Below are 23,191 nucleotides of genomic sequence, written 5' to 3'. Positions count from 1 at the left end.
TGGGTGAACTGAACCTTCAGGATAATGTTCTGTAACATGCATTATTAAGTACCATGCATTGAGTTAACAAATTCAAGACTTGCTATGATAATGTCATTGTTGTGCATCAGACACTAACTGTTTAAATAAAAAAAGTTATCTGACTTGTGTTATGGTCTGTCTCTTATTTAATTAAAATATAAAATAATATATAATAAATCAATATAGGCCTATAAGATAATAGGCCCATTTGTGTTCAGCCAAATAAAAATACTTTGTTCTGTTATTCATTGGCTAAACATGCCTATTTATGTTGAAGCAACTTATGATTTTAACGTAATCTTTTTAGTTGCGTGGACTTCAGTCCCTGTTTGTGGAGTTTACTCAAAAAAGAGCTTGCGATAAGTTGCCTTATTTTTTTAAGTTGACCCAACTTTTTTTTTTTACAGTGTGGGGCATCGAACACAATGATAGCAATGATGTCTCACCCTGTGACACATGTTGTCCACATTCAGTCGGTGAACTCTTTTATTTCTGGACTGAAGTTGACTCATCGGATCGGATATGGATGTGGATATGACCCGCAGGTCCAGGGAAACGGTTTGGATATTCATTTTAGATGCATCATTTCCTAAAGGACTTAATCAGGAAATTGATTATGGTATGTTTTATTGATTAGTGATATTTTTGTTTTCTTTTTCTTTCTCTCACTCTTCCCTACTCATCATGTCACAGGACACATGGTAGACACTTAGTTTTTGTTTCTGTATAAAAACACCAGGTTAGGGACATATTGTATGTATTTTAGTGTAGGGTAGATAAGACGTCTTGGGCCTTGAATATTTTTCTTTCTACCATTGCTTTTTTATTAGACAGGTTAAGTTTTTGTTTTGTTCTTTGCTTTGATCAATTTCTTTTTCCTCTTCCAGTTCCCTTAATTATTGCCTGTGTGTGTACATAGATATTTACCTTTGTAAATATTCTCTAGTAAATGATTATTTTGTTTAATCTCTTCCACATTTTGTTGATCATAGCACAGAGAAATAAAAAGTTTCACTTGTTCTGCCTTTCCCGCTGGCCGTTTATGTTGTTTATATGTCTGTGGTGTTTTTAATGTGCTTTAAGACAAACCATGTGTAAATTCAGAAGTCGACACCATTGCTGAGTATTTCCTCCTTAAAACTGCAGTGAACCAAAGACAGTCTCAAAAATCGCTGGTGTTTCTGACGTCACAAACTACCTAACCAATCAGATCGACGTGTGATCGTCACTCGAGTGGAGGCGGGGCTCATTTGCATATTCATAGAACCGCGTATACTAAATGAGGCAAGGGTGTCGAGTTACATTCAAGATATTTTAAGGCATGAAGAAATTATTTTTCAAGGAAAAAACGCTTAAATGTGTCATTTTGGTGATCAAAGATGAGTTTTAAGGGATAAACTGATACCTCCAGAAATCAGTTTTCCCATTTTCCTCACAACACTGATTAAATCAGCACTCCTCGCAAACACACGTGCACTTCTGTTTCTGTCAAGAACCCTTGCCTCATTGTCACACCAACGGTTCGTGGCCAGGTCAGATTACGCAAGAGTTTTTTGCAGTTCAGGCATTCCAAGACCCGACACACAATGCTTAAAGTAGTTGAAAGTCAGATGCGTCAGATGAAACCTATTGCAGACACTGACGGGAGTAACACACTGATACATCAAAACCTTTATAAAGGTTGTTAAACAGTATATCTAATGCTAAAATACATCAGTATGCTGATGCTAAAAAACGTATCCATGTGTTCATAACCTCAAGACTATATTATTGCAGGACACTAGTGGGTGGAAGTCCTGCAGGCTCAGTAAATAAACTTCAGCTGGTTCAATATTCAGTGGCTAGACAGCTTACGAGAACAATATCATATCCGCCCAGTTTTATCATCATGCTGGCCTGTCAGGCACAGTATAAATGTTTCAAATTCCAATAATTACACGCAAAGCTTTAAATGGACTCTAGCCCATCATTGCTTATGTGTACTTTATATTGTGCAATAATGCAACAAAATTTCAAAACCCACAAAAGAAGGTTGATCCTTTTCCTATTTGGCTTCTGAATAGCAATGTCCAGGAGTCAGACACACTCTTGCACTTTTTAGTCAAGCGTACATCTAATTCATTCATACCTCACAGCTCATGGCTTTATAATAACGCATTTCTGTAAAGCTGCTTTCAAACACATGTGTATTGTGAAAAGTGATATAGAAGTAAAATTTACTTTACTTGAGGTGTTTTAAATTAAGACAAAATAACGGGACACGTTCATGACTTGCATGTTCGTTCTTTATTAATTTATATATATAAAAAAAAGAAAATGTTTTAACACATTGTACTGTCAGATCTTAATGACAATAACAATCTAACCACCATTCTTAACTAATACAATAAACTGAAAATGTTCCTTTAAAATGATTTTCAATGAAAACTCTTACAAACACACGCATCCACAGTAAGCAAAATACTTTTTCATTCTCATAAAAGCATACAAATAAGATCATACTGATTTTAATCATTCCCTTTTCTGCTCCTTGAAAAGACAGAAGCCGGCTGTTTGCTGCTTAATAAGATACACCTTGCAATGGAAGTTTTTTTTTTTTTTTTTTTTTTATACCTACAGCATTACATACTGAAAAGAAATTTACTACATTAATGCTTGGGTGGAAAAAAACTAATTTTACAGTGTCTATCACTTTACAGTCATTTATAGTTAAATATTTACTTATTTTCTGTTTATTCCCATTCTGAAAAAAAAAAAAAAAAACTTTAATTCCCCATTTACGCATGCCATTGATAAAGGTGTTTAAACAAATGTAGTTCCATGTGAACTGAAGTATACAGTAGTGGACTATCGCTCATCAGCTGTCGTTCATTAAGACACTGACAGACATCAGATGCTAATTCTGCACAGCTTGTGGAAAGGATAAAGCCAACTAAATCTAATCCCACAAAATAAAATAAAATACATCTCATATACAATGGTGATTATCCTAGATTTTGTTTCTAGATTAGTAAAAAACAAACAAACAAAAAGAAGCACAATCTGGATTTTGATCTGTATAAAAATCAGAATAATTAGAATTACAAACAAAATCCTCTCAAACATTCCAGTGTAATCTGTGAAAGGAGTTTATCAGCGGATGATCATTACAGTGTTTAGGTGCTGGCAGACAAGTATTTACATTTATTCCTAAAACAGATGCTCTTATCCAAAGGAACTTACAAATAAACAAAAACACAAGCAACAAACTTGGAAAAAAAATACTAAAAATAGAATAAAAAACTGTATATTAGCAGTGCTGCGATATAAAGCGTGTACACCACCAGAAATGCACAAAGTTAGTGAAGAAATATAAATGCAACAAATAGTTGTTACTTAGTTTGTTTTACTGATAAAAAGCAGCGTTTATTTCTGGTTATGATGCTCATAGAAGAGTTGTGTAATGGTCTCAGAAGGTCTGCTGAAGGCTGGAAATCATTTCACCACAGTGGGAGAGAGCAAGGCCAGTTTACACCTGCTGTTGAGATGCGTTCTGGTGGATCGGATCACAAGTGGACGAGAGACACATTCCCGTTTAAACCTGGTGTTTTAATCCGTCTCTTTTTCCACTTTCAACCACTGGGCGGGTACATTTGTGGATTTTTTCAGATCTCTCAGTCTAACGGACAAAATAAGCTTGCACAATTTCCATGAAAAGGGAAGCTACATGTAGCCAAAGGAGAGAGATACCATCACACCATCTACATCAGCCAAGAAATATCTTGTTGAAACCAGTATTTTAGCGTTATTTGATGGTGATGCAGTATATAGGAATGCACGACTTCAGAACAATTAGATGTGTTATATCACGCAGCTATTAGACTGATCACTAATGCACCTTACAGAACGCATCACTGTGAACTGGATACCTTTTAAACTGGACGTCAGTGCATATTAGACGGGAAATACACGGGTGTATTTTTATTTATAAAGTCCTCTTAGGTCTATTACCCAAATACCTGGAAGAGTTGCTGCAACCACATGTTAGTACATATTCAACCCACTCATCTTAGGTTGATTCCCCTTACGAAAAAGAAGTTTATTCAAGTGCTCTATTAGTATACTTCTTTTAAACTAAAAATAAGAAAGTATACTTTCAGTACATTTTACATACTTCTCAAAAATATATTTTATGTACGTCTCAGAAATATACTTAAAATTACACTTAAGTGTACTTGACTTATACTGAGAGAAAAGTCCAAGTATATTTGGATACTCGATCAAAATAGTAAACACAACTACAAGCCAATTATACTTTGAATACTTAATTATATCTTGATAACTCTTTTGATCGAGTAGCCTATTAAATATACTTTTTTTTCCATAGTTTTTCCATACAGTCTTATGAAACTTACTTAAAACTTTGTTTGAAAATATTGATATAAAACAGATATGTCTCTAATTCTGCGTATCTGAATTTTTGGGTAGGCTAGTCCACTGGTAGTGCACATAGGAATTTACTTTAATTCCACTCTTTCCCCACCATTGTCTGAATTTTCCAGCTATCCATGTTTTCACTGTTATACGGTAGGGGGCGCTATGACACATCTTCTAGTACAGAATCTACGGGTCAAAACATGAAGATTAAGAAGCTGACACAAGTGTTTTTGAAGAAGATTGCTCACTCAAATGTAAAATAACTTGATCATCAAACATTAAACAGCTTGTAAATCAAAACTGCTTAATGTTTCCAGATGAAATGTCAAACCCATGAAGAGAAAGTGACTGTGAAGCTTTGGGGGTGTTGGACTCGATTTCCTCCATCTGTGTTTTGATCACGTTTCTGACTCTGATCAAGGTGTAGTCTTTGACAAAAATGTGATTTTCTATAACTTTTTTGTTTAAAATGTTGGCTTTCTTTATGAAACTTATTGACATTCAAGTTTTGATGCATGAAGCTAATAAAAGGGTTTAAAATTAAAGTACAGTTAAAGGTATTTTTCAAGTATAAAAAAATATCTACATTTGATCATAGTAGTATAGGCCTACTGCAGGTGCAAAAATAATATATAAATAGTAAACTATAAGTATAATGTTATGGTCACTTAAAGAAAACTTACATGTAGACTTGCAGTATAAACTACTAAACTAGTAGTTTACTGAGAGTACACTTCAGTGTGTACTTTCATAAACTAAAAAATGTACTACTTGTATTAAAATAGTAAACTTAGTAGTTTACTACTCTAACACTTATAGTACACTTAAACGTATACTTTTATATACTAAAAGTGGGCCAATTTAGTCCCAAGCAGTATTGACATAGTACACTTACAAGTTTACTACAAGTACACATTGATTTAAGTATACTTACTCCATAAAGTATACTTAAAAATATGCTTGAACATTACTTAAGCATACTTCATTAAAATGACCTTGAAGTATCCTTCTTTTTCGTAAGGGTTTCCCTAGAAAGAAAACTGTTCAACTGCTCCACAATGATTGGAATGTGCTACAAAAGTCATTGACATTAGAGTCACTTATTTCAATCTCTGCATTCAAAAAAACTATTAGGGAGTGTAAATAGTTTTGTGTTGAATATGTGTGTGTGTGTGTGTGTGTGTGTGTGTGTGTATTGTAATATGTTAGTATTGTCTTTCAGGAGATTTGAACTCTCCTACCAGGCTGTTGTTGAAAATAAGAACTTGTTCTTAAATGACTTGCCTGGTTAAATAAAGGCTAATCACTCCATCAATCATTATAAATCAGCAGCGAGTGGAGATGAACTTACAGATGTGGGATGGAAATATAAATCCGATATATTATAGATCGTGAGACTGCTTACAGACTCTGAGGAAACCTCATATCCAACGAACCAATAACTTCCCTCTCTCTGGCCCCTCCTGACATCACTGTTCTGGCCCGTCTAACCTCATGAGACTCTGTGGACTGCGTTACTTCAGTGTTAACAATCTGAAGCCCTCCAGAGGCACTCCCTCCAGAGGCACTCCCTCCAGAGACACTCCCTCCAGAGACACTCCCTCCAGAGACAAGCCCTCCAGAGACACTCCCTTGACCCCGAACAGACGCTTTAGGAACCGGCTGCTTCTCAACAAGGACTACGCTCTGGTAGTGCTGCATTTCACGATTGGCATTTCCACGCAAGCCGACATCAGATCTCCTCTGCTCCTCTAGTAGCATATTCTCCTGAATGCCTAGGACTGGGCCGGACGTCATCAACACAGTAGGATGGGGTTCAACCACATAAATGGGGCTGGCAGAGGAGTAGTACAGCGCAGGCTGCTGGACTAACAGAGTTGGGTTAGGAGCCATCACCTTCTCATGGACATACACTCCTGTAGAGGACATGCTGCTTGTCTGATGTGCTCCTCCAGCGTGAATAGTGGCGGAAGAGCTGGCTTTCTCCTGAGAGTGTAGCAGACCAGCCGTCCCGTGTACCTTGCCATCTTTGTGTGTGGCAGACAGGACCGGTTTGGAGGTCACATGGGTGGTCGTGCTCATTTCAGTCTCTATTGTAGAACCACTACAGATCTCAGCCAGGGTTCTGAACCTTATGTCAAGGTTATCAAGAAAAGCAAGGTCATCGTCTTCATGCAAGAGACTGCAGATGTCCTCAAATGAGCCCATGTAAGACTCCTGACCCTCGTAGTCATAGACCTTCACACAGTCTCCCGTTTCATGCTTCTCATCCACATAGTCTGATTTCTGTAAAAACACAGAAATAATGTTGCATTTACATATACACCAAGTTCTGTCATGAAACTCTTGATGGCACAGGCTGATGAGTCCTCAACTCAATTTGGTAGCGATCGCATCATTATCTTCATGGCACAGCTGATTGGTTGCTGTTGCATCAGCGGCCAATGAGTTGCAGCTCAACATTCACACACTGGTAGTGTTGCTGTTAGCAGTGTACTACGCTTTCAGAAACCCTCCTACTTCCCCAGCTCCACCTGTATAGATCTGCTATATATGTTTCATGCACAGCACCAGCATGTCACAACAATCAATGTCTGTGAATAGGGTTGGGAATCGAGGTCAGGAATCGGATACTTGTTATAAAATTAAAATTTCGATTCCTCTTATCGATTCATTTGTGTGCTTTTCAATATGACTTTAAACCATTCAAGCGCGAGACGACTCGCGAGCTGTCTTCAGTGCTGCAGGCATGAGTAACTATATTGGGCAGCTCTTAAAGGGACAGCAGACTAATATTCCTGTTGCCGTCTCTATAATAACACTAATCAAACAACAAAAGACAACTGGAAAATCCACTGAATACATTCTGTAACTATATTGTAATGTATATTGTATTTATAAAGTGCAGTGTTATTTTACATTTGATTACAGTTTCTGTACCTGAATACCTGAAAATCTTAAAACACTGTTTATTTCAATCATATATTTTTTAAGTTGAATCTATTTGTTGCAATTGCTAATTTTTTATATGTCCTTTTTTAATTACTGAGTGTTTACATGACTTTAATAATGCTTGAAATTTATATTAGTTAGGCTAGTTGTTTATCTATGGTGTTTTTAAACCCAGGCAAACACTCCTTGTGTAAGTGTTCTTTAGCCTGTTGATTTGTTCATGATATTCAGCTACAATTACATGTTTTGCTATAAGACTAAATGTGAATGATATCTTTATCTTAGTTGATGTTTTTTTACCTTATCGGAATCGATTAGAATCTAAATTGTGATTCAACACAAAATCATAATGGAGCTGAAACTGTGCAAGAGACCACAGCATGTATGTGGAACAGCAAAAGAGAAATGCATGGATGTCCACAAGAGGACTTTTTGAATTTCTGTAGTATTTCTTACCTGAAAACTACTATTAGATAGACCTGTCTGGAAAACTTGAAGCACATATTCATAGATATTTTATTGGTACAAAGACCTCTTGAGAAATCACACTTTCCTTGATCTTTTATGTCATGACCCCTTTAAACTCAATGCGGCATTGACTTCTTAAGCGGTATAAAACTCATACTCACTTGAGAATAGTAGTTGCCTAAGAAAGCGCCAGACAGTGCAAGCCCATCATAGGTGTCAAATCTGCTATATATGTCTTTCCTTTTTGTATGCATGTAGTCCCCATCAGTCTGACTCTTGTGGTGATGATGATATGCCTTATCGTGCTGGTCATATTGGTGGAAAGAGGACCAGTGTGATCCTTCAGCTCTCCCTCCACCATATTTTCCATCTTTTCCCATATTCCCCGTATGAGCCCCTTTTAAATGGCACAAAGTGATGATGTCATCATGACCTTTTGTCATCTGTAAGAAAGCCATTTCCTGTAGGGCAGAGCACAACATATTTATATGCCTCTGTTAACAGTGCCTGATACAATATTCACATGTAAGCTTAAATTAACACCTGCTAAGTATGAAAATCATCTTTGGCGAGTAAATTATATAACCAAATCACTTTAACTTGATAGGAATGATACTTTGACCCTTGCAGATGTAAGCGATGTGCATGATTCAGATGAAAGACAAAAAGAAAACTCCACTTTTTTCTTTCTACTAAAAACATCAAAACTTTAGACCGTCCGAAACTAAAACATACAACCAGACGTTTGCTCTAAATTTAATCTAGGACATCTTTAGTTTTTTTTCCTTCCTTAAATGTGCAATATCCCTTACATAAAGCCACAAAAATGGAACAAAATCTCCACATCAACAGATCATCTGTGGAGGAACATTATGCTTCTTGAGCCTCTTTACACATGCAAGTCAAGTCTAGAGCCCGACCGATAAAGGATTTTTAAGGCCGATACCGATACAAATATTTGGTGATTTAAAAATCCGATATTCCGATATATCGGCCAATATATATATATTTAAAAAAAATCCAGAAACGCGTAACAAAACATGAACAGTACTGATAAATATAATATATAAAAATACAAACTTAAGATATGAAAACAACCTTTGAACAAAACAAAAAATCAACTATTATTATTAATATTGACAGTAATAATAATAAAAAAATCAATGATGATATTATTATCATCATCGTTTGTATTATTATTAAACAAGACGAAGGTCATTCCGTGTGTGTGTGTGTGTGTGTGTGTGTGTGTGTGTGTTCATGGGTTCAAAGCAAGAACTGATGAGATTGTAAATGTATACCTTGAAATGCAATGTAGCCAAATGATAAAAGCGTCTGTCAAATGCCCGATTGCATTTTGATTATTTCGAGAACCGTTCATCCAATCGACTTCACAAGGGAGTGTAGTGTCGCATTTGGTGCAATAGCCTATAGATGGACACGCGAGACGCCGCACGTTCAGAATTAATACACTTTTAGTAAACTACAGAACAGCGCGAGCGGGAAGCGGCGCACCTCACGCGGGCAGGGCTTATGCTCCGAGAACGGACACTTACAGTCGTAACCCGAGACGTTTTCTTAAGTGTTTTTACACCACAGACTGAACAAAATGAAGCATTGCTTGGTAATTGTTTGAGCTAAACTGGTATTATCTAATTGTGTAGTTAAATTTAACAGCTGACAGATATTCAACATAATTCATTTGTGAGACAGTCTAACAGAAGGACGGACAAAACCAGTGAAATATCAACTGATTTGATAACTCTGAGTTCTTGTCATGTTTGATAACCATTTTCTAAACTATAGCGAATAAACTGTGATAATGTGAGAAATGTTGAAGGTGTCTGAATAAAGTTTGGTTTGACTGTACATGAGGAGAACTACTGTCGTCACATGTCATCATCACGGCTGGCTGGGACAAAAACTCTCATTAACATGACAGAAATGCCTCAACTGCGCCACGACTGGTTAGGGCATGTGTAAGCGTAAAACTCTGCCTTGTACTGTAGTGTCACTTACCTTGTCCTCTCCCCGTCCTTCAGTGTTATATGGGATAAGCTGCTCTTTAGCATCAAATGGGATGGTCTTGAAATTTGCTGCAGCTGCGGCGCCGCCACAAACACAGAACAGCAGCAGAAGAGGAACCACTGCAATCACAGACAGCTCAGTGTTCATTCAGCTGTAGTCATCTTTAAACATATCCACAACCTCTCAGGATTCTTATGTAACACTTACATTTTACTAATATGTATTGTACGTACAGGTATACTTAGATTTCAAAATCCAGGATGTGTACATGGAGGACCAGATGTAATTAGTATTTTGTTATTTTAAGTGCTTATTACTTGAATAGGGTAGCCTTTAGTTTGACAGTGATGTAGGGCTCCAAAAAATAGGTAACACTTTATTTCAATGGCCCACTTTAGACATTCTACTAATTATAAGTAACTTTGCAACTAGTTCGAGTTGCTTTCAACCGTGAACCGCGCCACAGTTCATGTGCAACCGAACTCTGACCGCTTTCTACAGGTAGTCTGGGGTTCTGTCCTGCGGTGCACACCTGACAGCTTTCACATTAACAAATGTTCAAGCAAACCCTGCTCTGTTTCAGACTAAACTATGGAAGCTTGTTTCCGCCACAGAATAAAACATTTTAAGAGATAATTGCGAGCTTATCCCACAATTGCGACAATCTCAGAATTTCGAGATATAAACTCACAATTGTGAGAAATAAACTTGCGAATTGTGAGTATATATCATGCAATTCTGACTTTATAACTCGCAATTGCGAATTTATATCACGCAATTCTAAGATAAAAAGTCTGAATTGCGAGATAAAAAGTCGCAATTACCTTTATTTTTTATTCTGTGGCAGAAACAAGCTTCCATACTAAACTGTCTGTGTGAAAGCAGTAAAAATATTATTTCTAGGAAAACCCACATTTTACTTTTAAATCATGATGCAAGCATTTCTGTGTTGACAAACAGCGCGTCCCTACAGCAAGAGAGAGGTTAAATGTTGCTACTCACACAGAAGGAGCAGCAGTCCCAGCAACATTAGAAAGACACCAGATATTCCAAATCTAGAGACCGTTTTTTGTGGCAGGCAAACTTTGGATGCGTCACATGCGCAGACGTCTATGATAAGCCTCTGAGCAGCACAGATCTTCCCCTGCTGGTCCCTCACATCCACAAACACATCGTACGCACCGGGCCAGAGTGTTGTTTGAGACCTGAATATCGCTGTAGTGTCTGAAAATATGATGGTAAACAAGAAGACATAAAAAGATTCATACATGATTAATGACCTGTTTTGAGTCAAAAATTCAGTACTAAAATTAGTTTCAAACATTTTTAGGTAACTAACTGCATGACTTCATTTACTAACAGTCTTAGGGTATGTTTAAGCGACACCGTTTTCAACTGAAAACAGATTTTTTTTATGAGTTTTGGCCGTTCATTTACACGGCAATGGCATTTTGGGGGCCTGAAAACACAAGCTTTTGAAAACGGGTTTCAAAGTGACGTCATGCGCATACATACTACATGTTCACGCTGCACACATGTGTATTACGTGTTCGTGGGGTGTTTCTTAACATTGCCAACTACTGGCCTGGCATGCATAATACAGCCTTTTTGGTCATTTTCACAGATCTGTGTGAACGGGGATCATTTAGACAACGTTATCGTCTGTTTTTAGTACATCGTTGTCATGTAAACATACTCTTAAGCCCTATTCTGATAGGATGTGGGGTAATGTGATAATTACCAGAGCTTCTCCAGGATCCCAGACAGCAACATAGTGTCATACTGTCCAAAATCAGACTTTTTCTGAACAGTGCATTCTTGTGCTTGTAAAGAAATGTCCTAGAAATGCACTAGACTGCATCCAGTTATTTATTCACTAGTGTAACATGTTCATTGTGCTTTTCTTTTGTTGTGTGGACTTTCAGTTTGTAGTCTGTTCTGTTCATGTTTCTCCTCATTAGTCCTTGTTTCCAGGTGTGTCTTAGTCTATTAGTTCTTGTGTTTCAAGTGTTCATTGTCAGGTCTAGTTTATACATGGATGTTTAATCCGCATGTTCTGTTCTGTTCCCTGTGTTTCTCAGTTTCTTGGTTTTAATTACAATCAGTTACGTATTGATGGTTTCCATTTTAATGGAAAATCTAAATGCAATGCTTACATAACATGTCTGTCATGCATCTGCATCTACAGCATTATTCCCATGAAGGGGGTTTAAATTGCTGTAAAAGAAATATGAGGCAACCCTATTGCCCCTCATGCTGATTTCAAGTCAGCATTTCTCAGTCTTTCGCTAGTGGGTGATTCATGATGATAAATAATACCTCATTGCTTTGACGTTGTTAATATAAATATATAAATATGGCACATAATATGGCAAATATTTATATTCATAATAATGTGGCATTGGCCGCAACAAAACTAAACAAACTGAACACGTCCCTTCCCGCACACTGTAAGTACAGTAAGCTCTTAAAGAGGTGAAGCATGTTTTTCTCAAGCATTTCATTATGCTGTCATTAGGTAATGCAGTTTAGGAGTCATTCAACTTGGAATACAACTCTAAATTCATTTTAAAATGTTCAAATTGTTGACATTTTGTTAGCCCCATAAGAGACAAAGAAAGGATTGTATTTTTTTTGGTTACGAAAATGAAAAAGCACCCAGGAATGTAACGTTGTGACTGGAATAGAGTGAAGGGAGGGTGATTACAGGCTCGCTAATGACAAAAGTTATTTTTTGATAAATGGTCATGTTTGAATATTTCCAGCATAATAAATTAGAACAGCTAAATACATTGTGATAGGTCAGAAACAAGTGATGACATTGCCATCCAAAGTTGGGAATTAAACTTATGCGCGAAATTGTAATATAACACAGAACATTTGAAATGCCAGTCAAAAAGAACAAAATCTTAATTTCCTGATAAACAGGTGCTAAATATAACTAAAAAAAAGTAGGAGAAGCCACTGACTGGATATAAAAATTTTCATATATAATTACTTGTGTCTCAGAGCACAGACGAAATGCAATAATCTTGCTTTCAGAGGCATTTCAGAACGACCAAAACATTATTTCAGATGCTGTGCTAAAAGATCGTCCGCTGGTTAGTCCAGTTATGCCGTCCCAAAGGGACGCATTTTGATGCGCATCAAAGACTTTATTCTGTAAACGAGTTGCCATTATAGTTTATGCGCATGTTTTCTTATCCAATAAAAAATGTATCTGACTCAAACGAGTGCATATAGTTTTTATGTTTATTTTTAGAATCTATGCGCATCTATGACACTGCTTATTAAGTGAGAACGGATGATAAATATGGACGTTTATGAATGAAGAATTAAATTACAGCCTGTTTTCTCATCAATCAGTCAATCAATCAATTGCTTTCACATCACAGCATATCTTATTATTGTTATAATCACTTATTATGTTGTTATACTATCTTATTATTGTTGAAACACGATTATGATTACAGCAGCTGGAGTAATCTTGGAAAGTATGGTTAATAAAGTATTTTAAAATCTTAAAATGTACACATAAGACAATAAGTTTCAGTCCTAGTTTTTCATTACCGTTGAGATGTTCGACACGCCATGACTCCTTTGTTCTTTTGGTGTCCACTGTGAAACCAAAGGGGGCTCCATTGGGGAACTGATCTTCGTCCTTCGCCGTGACATAAACCACGTGCTCTTCATAGCACAGTCTTTGAGACTGATGGATCAGCACAGGACAGTGGTCATTAAAGTCCTTTACTTGAATGGCAATGGTACCTGTAGCAGTTTTAGCTGGGAGTTCTGTAACAGAAGTGATATATTCCTCCCATGACTTTAAATGCAATTTAAATGTTTGCAACACAATAATAGACATAATATATCGTGTCACAATATATCGTAATACAAATGCAACAATATGTATCGTGGATAGTGACAATATTTATCGTGGATAGTTCACCCCAAGAAATTTTTTTTTAGTGTCAGTACTACATTAAACTACTATATATAATGTTGAATATAATGTATAATAATGTAATGGGGCGTATAATATGTATAATATGGGGTGTATAATAATGTATAATAATTTGTGGGTTCTGATAATGCCAAATGTCTTACGTTACCAGTAAAAAGTGGCCTAAATTATTTTAAATATATCTCGTCAGTGACAGAGTGCAAGCATATTCGACTACAATAATTCTGTGTTTTCAGCTTCAGAATCATGAATATTTTTATTCTGGTGTCTCTATTGTCCTGTTCATAAGGTTTCCAGCACCAAGTCCAAACCTATTAATTTACACCCACAATGTGTAATACCAAATTTAGCATTTTAATCAACAGAAAAAAAAGTGTTAACCTTTTATCATGTCTTGGAGTATCGAAATTATATCGTATTGGGTGCTCTGTATCGTGATATGTATCAAATCGTGACATGAGGGTATCGTTACAACCCCTAATGTTTATTGCTTCTTCTTTTTGTATGCTTGCCAATGCTAACTGTCTTACATCCGTATCATGAAATGTCCACAGACTGACTTACCATCGGTGATGCAGATTATGTGGGCATAATATGTGCCATTGACTAGAAACTTGGACTCATAATCTGGAATTTTATTGAGTCTTATATCAGCCGTCCTCTCATCTATAATTAGCCAGTTGTCAATGTCTTGGCCTTTTGCATACCTAAAATGAATGAAATGAGAACCTTTATTACAACATCTGAACAAAACCACATTCTTGAGTATGTTGTAAAGGCATGTTAACTTTCACAAAATGTTTGCAGTCTCACCTCACGTTAGTAGCAACTAATAGTGTGTCGCTGTCGATTGCTGCGTAGTTGGTTATGACCTTAGTTAAAATACTAGTGGTGCTTTCTTCAGATACGGTGATGACTTTGACTGCAGGCTTGAAGCGAGGGCCCTCGGGCTGGTTGACCACACTGACTTGGATGGTGTACGTCTTTCTCTCTGTTATAACTACTGACGAGTGATACTGTGCCTTGTTAGAGACAGACACCTGCAGACTGATTTCCTTCAGCTCTTCATAGTCCAGTTCCTTCAAAACGAAACAAAGGGTGAAAAGCAGGAAATGGGGGATGCAAGAATGTAGGACACTTCCTATCGAACTGCTTCACATTTATTCCTGTGCCATGAGGTCCACTTATAATGCTGGTAAGATTTTTACATCAAAAGTAATCAGAAATTGAACAATACATGGCCATTATTTCCCCCCGTTTTTGAACACAGCTCGTGGACAAGGGAAAACAAAGCCCTGTTTGTAAAGGCAGAACAGAAAAAAAGGACAGTTTGGTCAGTTTACCTTAGTGAGAATCAGGATGCCTTCATTGGTCTTGTTGTCTGTGGTTATGGAGAAATAACTGGCCTCGTTTCCAGACACGATTGTGAACACAGCCAGCCAGTTCTCAGAATAGATCAGATCAGCATCAATCACTTGAATTCTCGCCACTTCCACATTTTTAGTGTTTTCCTCCACCCTGCACTCATACTACAAACCAAACAAAATGATATACACATATATTAATATATATAAATAAATGAAAATCCTGACCTTGTGACCTTGTGTCCCATTGTGTCAAAAGAAAGAGCGGGATACAACAGCAGGGTGAGTAAATGAAGACTTGATTTTAATTTTAGGGTGAACTATACTTTTAAATTAAAAAACATTTCATATCAATTAAATGCCCTGTCCTTTCAATGCTTGTGAAGTGTAATATGTAATATAAAATATAATACATGCATTTTACAAGCTCACGTCTGCATAAATCTGTCCTCATGAACTAAAGACGTCATTTTAAGTCATTTTGTATGTGTTGCAGTGGCTCTAGCTGGACCTTAGATGTAGTGATACTCCAAAAAAAAGACATCTTACAAAGTTTTTCTCTAAAGTAGGAATGTTGTCATTGACGTCAAGAATTTTGATGATGGCTGTCCCCCTCCCTTTATTTCCGTTTGGAGCTCCATCCAAATCGGTTCCTTCAATGGTCAACGTGTAAGTGTCTTTTTTCTGCGATGAGAAAAGCACAAACTTCAGAGTCTTATGGGGAAGACAAATATCAGAAATACAATTCGGATAAATTTAACAGTTTTATTTAACTTCGAAAAACACTGAATTGTGAAAACTTCATTTCAAAACCTTTAGTTAATGTCTGTGGTAAAACGATCCAGAAAAGTAGAGGAAATCAATGTTCTGAATGTCAGTCAATGGGAAATTTTCAATCTTTAAATCTAACATTTATTCAAGAATAAATTTGACTTAACACCTAAGTCTGAAATGAACTACAAAATCAGTTTTAAATGAGTCTGTATGCTAAGCGGTTCAATAATCTAAACTCATGTTAGTGACTGTATACCTCTCTGTCTAGCGTGTTCTGCCTGACGTGTATCCAACCAGTCTCTCGATTAATGTAGAACATGTTAGCGTGACTCTCTTGAACAATGCTGTAGGAAATTTTCGAATTCAGATTTCCTGCTTCATCTGCGTCAGTTGCTGTGATTTTCATCACAGGCATGTCTGAAAAATGACATGAAGAAACAAGGGTCATTTTAGCACACCTTAAATACAAATAAACTTGTGAAAAAAGTGTTCAAACAACCTGTACGAGCTTTTTTTTTGAATATATAGTGGGAAATGTATTTTGTTTGTTTGTTAGATTTATTTGTCTTTTACTTATTTAATACTTTAAGTTAAACTAAACAAAAAATCTGAATGGTAAATGTTTTAGTTTTAGTTAACGATACCACAGGCCAGCATGCCACACCTCTGACCACTGTATGAGTCATTGTGCTGCTATCAGCCAGTCAATGCCATCTTGGCTATTTTCCTGCAGCTCCAAAGAGATTAGTCACATGGGTATTTGCACCAAAACAGAACTATGTGCGTATGAGCAGTTTTCTCATGCTGTCTTTGAGCTTTGAGATGAATGAGAGTGCTAAATGTTCCATGAATTCAAGGAAAATAGAAAGAGACATGACAATGCTGGTGCACAAGAACGGGTACAGCCTGATGCCCTTCACTGGGCAGTCTCCTGGATACATCCTGGGCTGACTACAAGCTTTATTCATAAGGAAAGAAGGAGGCTGGTACCGGTGAATGGTAAACATAACTTTAATAATAAAAAATATATATAAACAACATGAAGGTAAAAGCAAAGTGCTGGTGTTTTGCGTGTGTTCGGCCAGTCAGCGTACACTTACGCCACTGGTAGTTCCTATAGTGCTGGTTTAGACCCTACTCTGAAGTAGGAGTTTTTTAAGTTTCCCTAAAAGCATTCTAAAATGGTTCCCAGTTCCTGTGGTGCGAATACGCCAAAAAGCATGTACTTCTGCCATTATTTCTAGGAACTATGAAAAGGTTCATCCGGTGCAAAAGCCCCTATAGTAGTCAACTTTTGAAGTGGATCAAAACCTTTCATCAAAGTTATACATACATTTTTGAACAATACCCGTTCTTGTCTTAGGATAACTTTGATGAAGTTTTTTGATTCATTTCAAATGTTGACTACTGTATTAAGTCAGAGTAGTCAGTCATTCTAACCCAATCATATGTTTTTGTAAGGATAGAATCTTCTGTTTCACACCGGACACGTAAGCAGAATGGAAGCTGTGTATAAGGTGTGTGTATGTAGAGTGGAAGCTCCTGCTACGTCTTTTGTGGAATAGGCACCAGGGTTAATGCACCATCAGAGCATGAACATGTGGGCAAGACTTTATCTGTGTGCCTGTGCTTACATGTCAAAAGCATGAAGATTCCTGACTTAAAAAACTCAGGGTTCAGTTAATCGTTTAGTTTCACATTGTGCATTCTGATGATTGATGCATAGATATGTGCAGTACCGAATGTGCGATTCTTATCATCTGCTCAGGTAAATATTTATATAACAAATGGTAATTACTGTTAATTATGAGGAGGATCTGATGTTAAATTAGATTTAGTGTTTATTTAAAGGTCAGTATTTACTTTTTAAAGTGACCTGCATAGCATACACCGATCAGCCACAACTTTAAAAGCTCCTGCATACTGGGAACAGCCCACAAGACTCGCTGTTTTGGAGATGTTCTGACCCACTCATCCTTGTCAGAGATCTTTTCACATGCCCATTTTTCCAGCTTCCAACACATGAAATTCAAGAACTGACTGTTCACTTGCTGCCTAATATGATAGATTGATAGGTGCCATTATAACGATATGTTATTCACTTCAAATGTCAGTGGTTTTAACGTTGTGGCTGATCAATCATTTACTGATTTGACTGATTTGAAAGACACTGAACTAAGACCAAGTCTTGGCTACCTTGAATAATAATAAACCCCTGCTGACTTTCAAGTATGAGTATGGGATTATACTCTTTGGTCTCACTAACAGCCCGTATCTCACTAACTCCAGAATAATGGCATTCTTGACATGCTTTACTGCTATGTAAAGCATGTTTTCTTCCAGAGCTCAATACATTCAACATGTGAAAACAGTGCTACAGTCACACCTTGCAAACAATCAACTAGAGTTAGAGAAGTGTGAATTTCAAGTCTCTTCTGTGTTTTTTTTTCTTTTCTTTTCTTTCTTTTCTTTTCTTTTCTTTTCTTGGCTATGTCATTTGAACAAGCAGAATGGCTATGGATATTAATAAGTTCAAGGCAGTCTCTGGAATAGCCAGTTATGGACAAAGTTAAGAAGGCGTAACCATTAAGATCACAAGAATTTGGAGTTCATCAATGAAGCAAAAAGTTTGAATCCTAAACATGCCAGGCAAAACCTGTTTTTTACAGACTACTATCATGTCTCATGTACATGACCCTTTCTCTGGATTACTGTCTTTGGATATTGTTTTTGGGTTTGTTTGCTTTTGGACTGCTTATTTGGGTTTCTTGACTTCTGTCTGGACACCGATTACGATTTCCTGTTTATCGTCTGGTTTGTTTGCCCTGGACTTGCTGATTTGTTCAATAAACTCCAGAAAATGGATTCTAAATCCTCCAGTAGTGGATCCGTTACAATGACATCTAAAAAGAGATATCAATAAAAAATATTTGGTAAATATTCAGGCTCCTCCACTGACCAGTTCATAAGGCAATTGCAAGCAAATTACATTTTTTTTTTCATCAAATTGATATAATATTTGTTATTATATTTTTTACACTCATTGGATTATTTCAGATCTGCACCACCCCTTCCAATCTGATCGAAATTTCCTTTAGATCAATAGAAAATATTTAAAGTATAAAAGATGATAACCAACTGTCCACTGAGTTTCAGATTAGGAAAGTACAATTACTCCATTCTCACTTCCTTTAGAATTCCCATAAAAACAGATCAACTTCCTGTTTGAATCTCTTCGTCACTAGGCTGGTCCATTACCACAACACACCAGGTACTAAACGTTTCAAGTCATCTTAATTAAAAAATGAACTTGAAAAATGAAAAAAAAAAAAAAAAAAAAAAATCCCATTTTAGCCAATTTTAGATTTTTAACTGGTTTTAACTGGCTTTGAGTAAGCCTGTGCACTAACTCAAAAACAAGATCTTTAAACAAACCAATATAGTAATGTCCTTTTATTTATTGATCAATGCAAAGATGAATGTATAAGAATTATGTGTGGCATAAATCCTGGCCATCACACACACCCTCACCTAAGATCTCATCCTGGTAAGCGGGAGAGGAAGTCAGCAGTGGTATTACTTTTTCCGGGCACATGCTGGATGTTAAACTTATAAGGCTGCATAGAAAGGTACCAGCGGGTAATTCTAGCACTGGTCTCCTGCATTCTGTCCATGCACTGTAATGGTCGATGATCAGTTTCAATGGTAAACTCTCTACCAAAAAGGTAGTACCTGAAGGTATCTAAGGCCCATTTCACTGCCAGGTACTCCTTCTCAATGTTGGAATACCGTACCTCCCTTGGATACAGCTTTCTACTGATGTATGCCACTGGATGTCTGCTGTCTGCACGCAGATATAACTGCAGACCGGAGATCTCCAAAACGAGGTGGGGACTCCACGCACAGAGACTTTCACCATTGGCTCTGGCTTCAGCCAATTGTCACAGAGCTCATGGCCAGTGGCATTGGGACTGAAGTTTACTTCCCGCAAGCCATCTCAGTGCAGCACATGAGAAAGTTTTTACTTTATCTCTGTTTTCTAAGCAACGGGGGAGTTCCAGGGCTTGAGATTCACAGGGAAGGAGGGTGTAGTGACACAGAGTGAAACTAAAAAGGTCCCATTGTCCTGAGGTAAAATTGGGGAGTTACGGATCTGCCCAGCTCGACGATCTCATATTGCATAATCTTATTAACCCCTTAAACCCTGAGGCCATTTTTGGAGTTGTTTTGTCTGAGTGACACACAAAAAAGTAAAGACTCATAACTTCAAAACTATAACAAGGAGAGTCAAAAGGTAGGTATCGTTTGATAGAACTCTTTTCAAATTTTTTGAAAATATAAATTACATTACATTTGGATATTCTCCTGCCGAGAAACTGCTGATAAATACAAAAAAAAAACATAATTTTTATTATGATTTTGCATATCTCTCTTGTTTGACATGCAATAACTTGGGAAGGAAATATGGTAGCAGAAAAATTATTTTGCCATGCAGTCATTTTCACTGGTTAGGGTTAGGGTTAGGTGTAGGGTAGGTTTAAGGGTTAGAATTTGTTGTAGTATATCATTGTGTAGGAAATCTGCACTTTAGAATCAGCTGTGGGGCGGAGTTTGCGCTGAACTGGATTGTTGAAAAAATCGTGCATACGTATCATGTGCCTATCTGCCAATGAGAGGAAGCCACACCCTATTTTGGAGTTCCCACCACCATGTCCTGGAAGCTTTCTTTGCTTTCTCTGTCCAGAAAATCTGGAATTCTAAGAATGATCGGATCTGAGTTTTTGTCTTTGGAAGAAGGCAGTTTTGGATAGCCTAAATTTTTTTAAGCTGACGTCTAATGACCCCATTACCAATTACATACCCTAGGTACTCAGTTTCCTTTTTAGCTAGGGCACACTTGGAAGAGTTAATGGTGAGACCCGCCTCCTGAATGCGATGGAGCACCTCGTTCAGATGTTGAAGATATTGCTCCCTGGATGAACTATACACAATAATATTTTCCAAGTATGCAGCTGCGTAATCAGAAAGGCTAGACAACACATGATCCATAAGTCTCTGAAATGTAGCGGAGGACAAGAGCTGAGGATCTAAGACTGCTTGGTGGACATCTCTTAACCTAGCGAATACAGAGCTTTGTATCTTCCCAGCCTGGCAGCCCAGTGACGTTAGTGTACGCTAATTGGCCGAACGCAGGCAAAACACCAGCACCCACCATTTAAAAAAAGCTGTGTAAACACAGATTATAGCCTATATATATACTCCAGATACTAACTCTACGAACATGGAAAACAGTGATAGATGGGCCTCTTAACCTTTACACTAAGGAGAAAATCCAACGCACCTTTGAGGGGACCAAGCCAAACATGATCATGTATTTCTGCTCAGCTAGCAACACTGGACATCAACCACACGGCATACGCTAATACCTTTTCATTAATGTCTTTCTATTCGTAACTGTTCTATCCCCTAATAGAATAGCCCTTAATGATAATCCCATTGAGTTCTGCCAGAAATCTTGGCATAATCTTTGACATTTGGAAGTTCATATTGCAAAAAACATTGCACAACATTAGGAAGATCAGGCCCTTCCTAACAGAGCATGCAACACAGCTTCTTGTACAGACCCCTGTCATTTCTAGGCTAGACTATTGTAATGCTCTTCTTGCTGGACTTATATGCCAAGATATGCAACCAAACCTCTGAAAATCAGTCAAAAGGCAGCAGCACATCTTATCTTCAATGAGCCCAAGAGACCCACGTCACACCTCTGTTTATCTCTCTGCAGTGGTTTTCGGTTGCGACCCGCATCAAGTTCAAGACATTGAATGGGCCACGTTCAATGGCACTGGCCACGAGCTCTGCACCCTCCTACTCTCACTCTCTCTTACGAGTCTACATCCCCTCCAGAAGCCTGCGATCGGTAAGTGAGCAGCACCTAATGTTTCCATCACAGACAAGCACAAAATCACTCTTTATGATGTTTTCTTTCACTGTTCCTTGCTGGTGGAATCTTTTTCATGAAACTCATCTCTTCCGAGAGCACTTAACTCATGATCATCAGTCCCATGACCTGGTGTGGTCGCTGCGATGTTGAACATCTGACCAGGTCCCTCTACTTGTCTCGGTCATGTTCTAGTGCCTGTGTCTCTGCAAAGCTTTTCATAGTCCATTCTCTGATGTTATCAGCCCACTTCTTTCTCTGTCTGCCTCGTCTTCTGCCACCTGGGACGCTGCCTTGGAGGATTGTTGTGGACAGATTTTTGACATGACAACATGTCCATACCACTTAGGGCTGGGCGATAAAACGATAACGATATGTATCGCGATAGACACCTAATCAATATCAATAAAAAATGCGTTCGATAAAACGTTCGATAATTTTATTTTTTTTTTCCGTTGGAACCAACCAGCAAAGCAAGTTTGATTGCATGAACAAAGGCACTCACTCTCTAGTAACTAGATAAAACAGAAAAAGTCAGCTCGCCTGACTTAAAGTCTGACCGTAGTCAGACCAATGTCGTCTGCAGATTATGCAAGACCGTCGTCAGTTTCTCTGTTATTCGCGTGCTGATGCGTTCTAGCGTGTGCGTTTCTCAGCGCATACATGTGAAGCTCACATGCACTAAAAGCCTGTCTACCAGCGCCTGAATACTAAGTTATCTTTCGAGTCTTATTTTGCTAATACTGTTATATACACACAAGGTTTACATAAACTAGTCGGATATGTCTAAAGTAAAAGCAAACTTGAGAAAATTGAGAGAAAATCTGCTTGTCAAATGCGTGTATAATAGACGCGTCGCGCGCAGCTCTTAAAGAGACAGTAATAGTAAACACGCTGCCGCTTGTCCTTAAAGGGATAGTTCACCCAAAAATAAAAATTATCTAATATTTTCTAATATTAATATTTTGAAGAATGTGGGTATCCAAACAGTAGCTGGTCCCCATTGACTTCCATAAAAATATACTATGGAAGTCACTGGGGTACATCAACTGTTGGTCATTCTTCCAAATAACTTTTATTTTCAACAGAAGAAAGAAACTTATTCGAGTTTAAAACAACGTGAGAGAGTAAATTATGAAAATTAGAATTTTTAGGAGAACTATCCCTTTAATGTTAATAAAACAACAAAATGTAAAGAGAAAATCACTCACTGCTCTTGACTAATAACTTTATTAATAGCTTTAATAAGTATCAATGTATAAT

General features: G+C 37.4%; 1 protein-coding gene across 1 annotated transcript in view; it reads right to left on the bottom strand.

The window, feature by feature from the left end:
- Window positions 1–2,636: 2,636 nt before the first annotated feature.
- Window positions 2,637–23,191, bottom strand: part of dsg2l (desmoglein 2 like) — a 31,140-nt gene continuing 10,585 nt past the window's right edge. The window contains exons 5-14 of the mRNA XM_081374118.1: window positions 16,244–16,404; window positions 15,763–15,897; window positions 15,193–15,378; window positions 14,663–14,928; window positions 14,414–14,556; window positions 13,456–13,677; window positions 10,888–11,109; window positions 9,877–10,004; window positions 8,019–8,318; window positions 2,637–6,723 (exon numbers count right to left, since the gene is read on the bottom strand). Coding sequence (XP_081230244.1) covers window positions 5,839–6,723; window positions 8,019–8,318; window positions 9,877–10,004; window positions 10,888–11,109; window positions 13,456–13,677; window positions 14,414–14,556; window positions 14,663–14,928; window positions 15,193–15,378; window positions 15,763–15,897; window positions 16,244–16,404 — 2,648 coding nt within the window. The 3' untranslated portion in view covers window positions 2,637–5,838. The remainder of the gene's footprint in view (window positions 6,724–8,018; window positions 8,319–9,876; window positions 10,005–10,887; window positions 11,110–13,455; window positions 13,678–14,413; window positions 14,557–14,662; window positions 14,929–15,192; window positions 15,379–15,762; window positions 15,898–16,243; window positions 16,405–23,191) is intronic.

Source organism: Scardinius erythrophthalmus (assembly GCF_964197995.2).
Source record: "Scardinius erythrophthalmus genome assembly, chromosome: 9".
In the NCBI taxonomy this organism is placed as follows: Eukaryota; Metazoa; Chordata; class Actinopteri; order Cypriniformes; family Leuciscidae; genus Scardinius; species Scardinius erythrophthalmus.
Note: the sequence above shows the minus strand (reverse complement) of the source record. Positions and strands in the feature narration are given on the sequence as shown.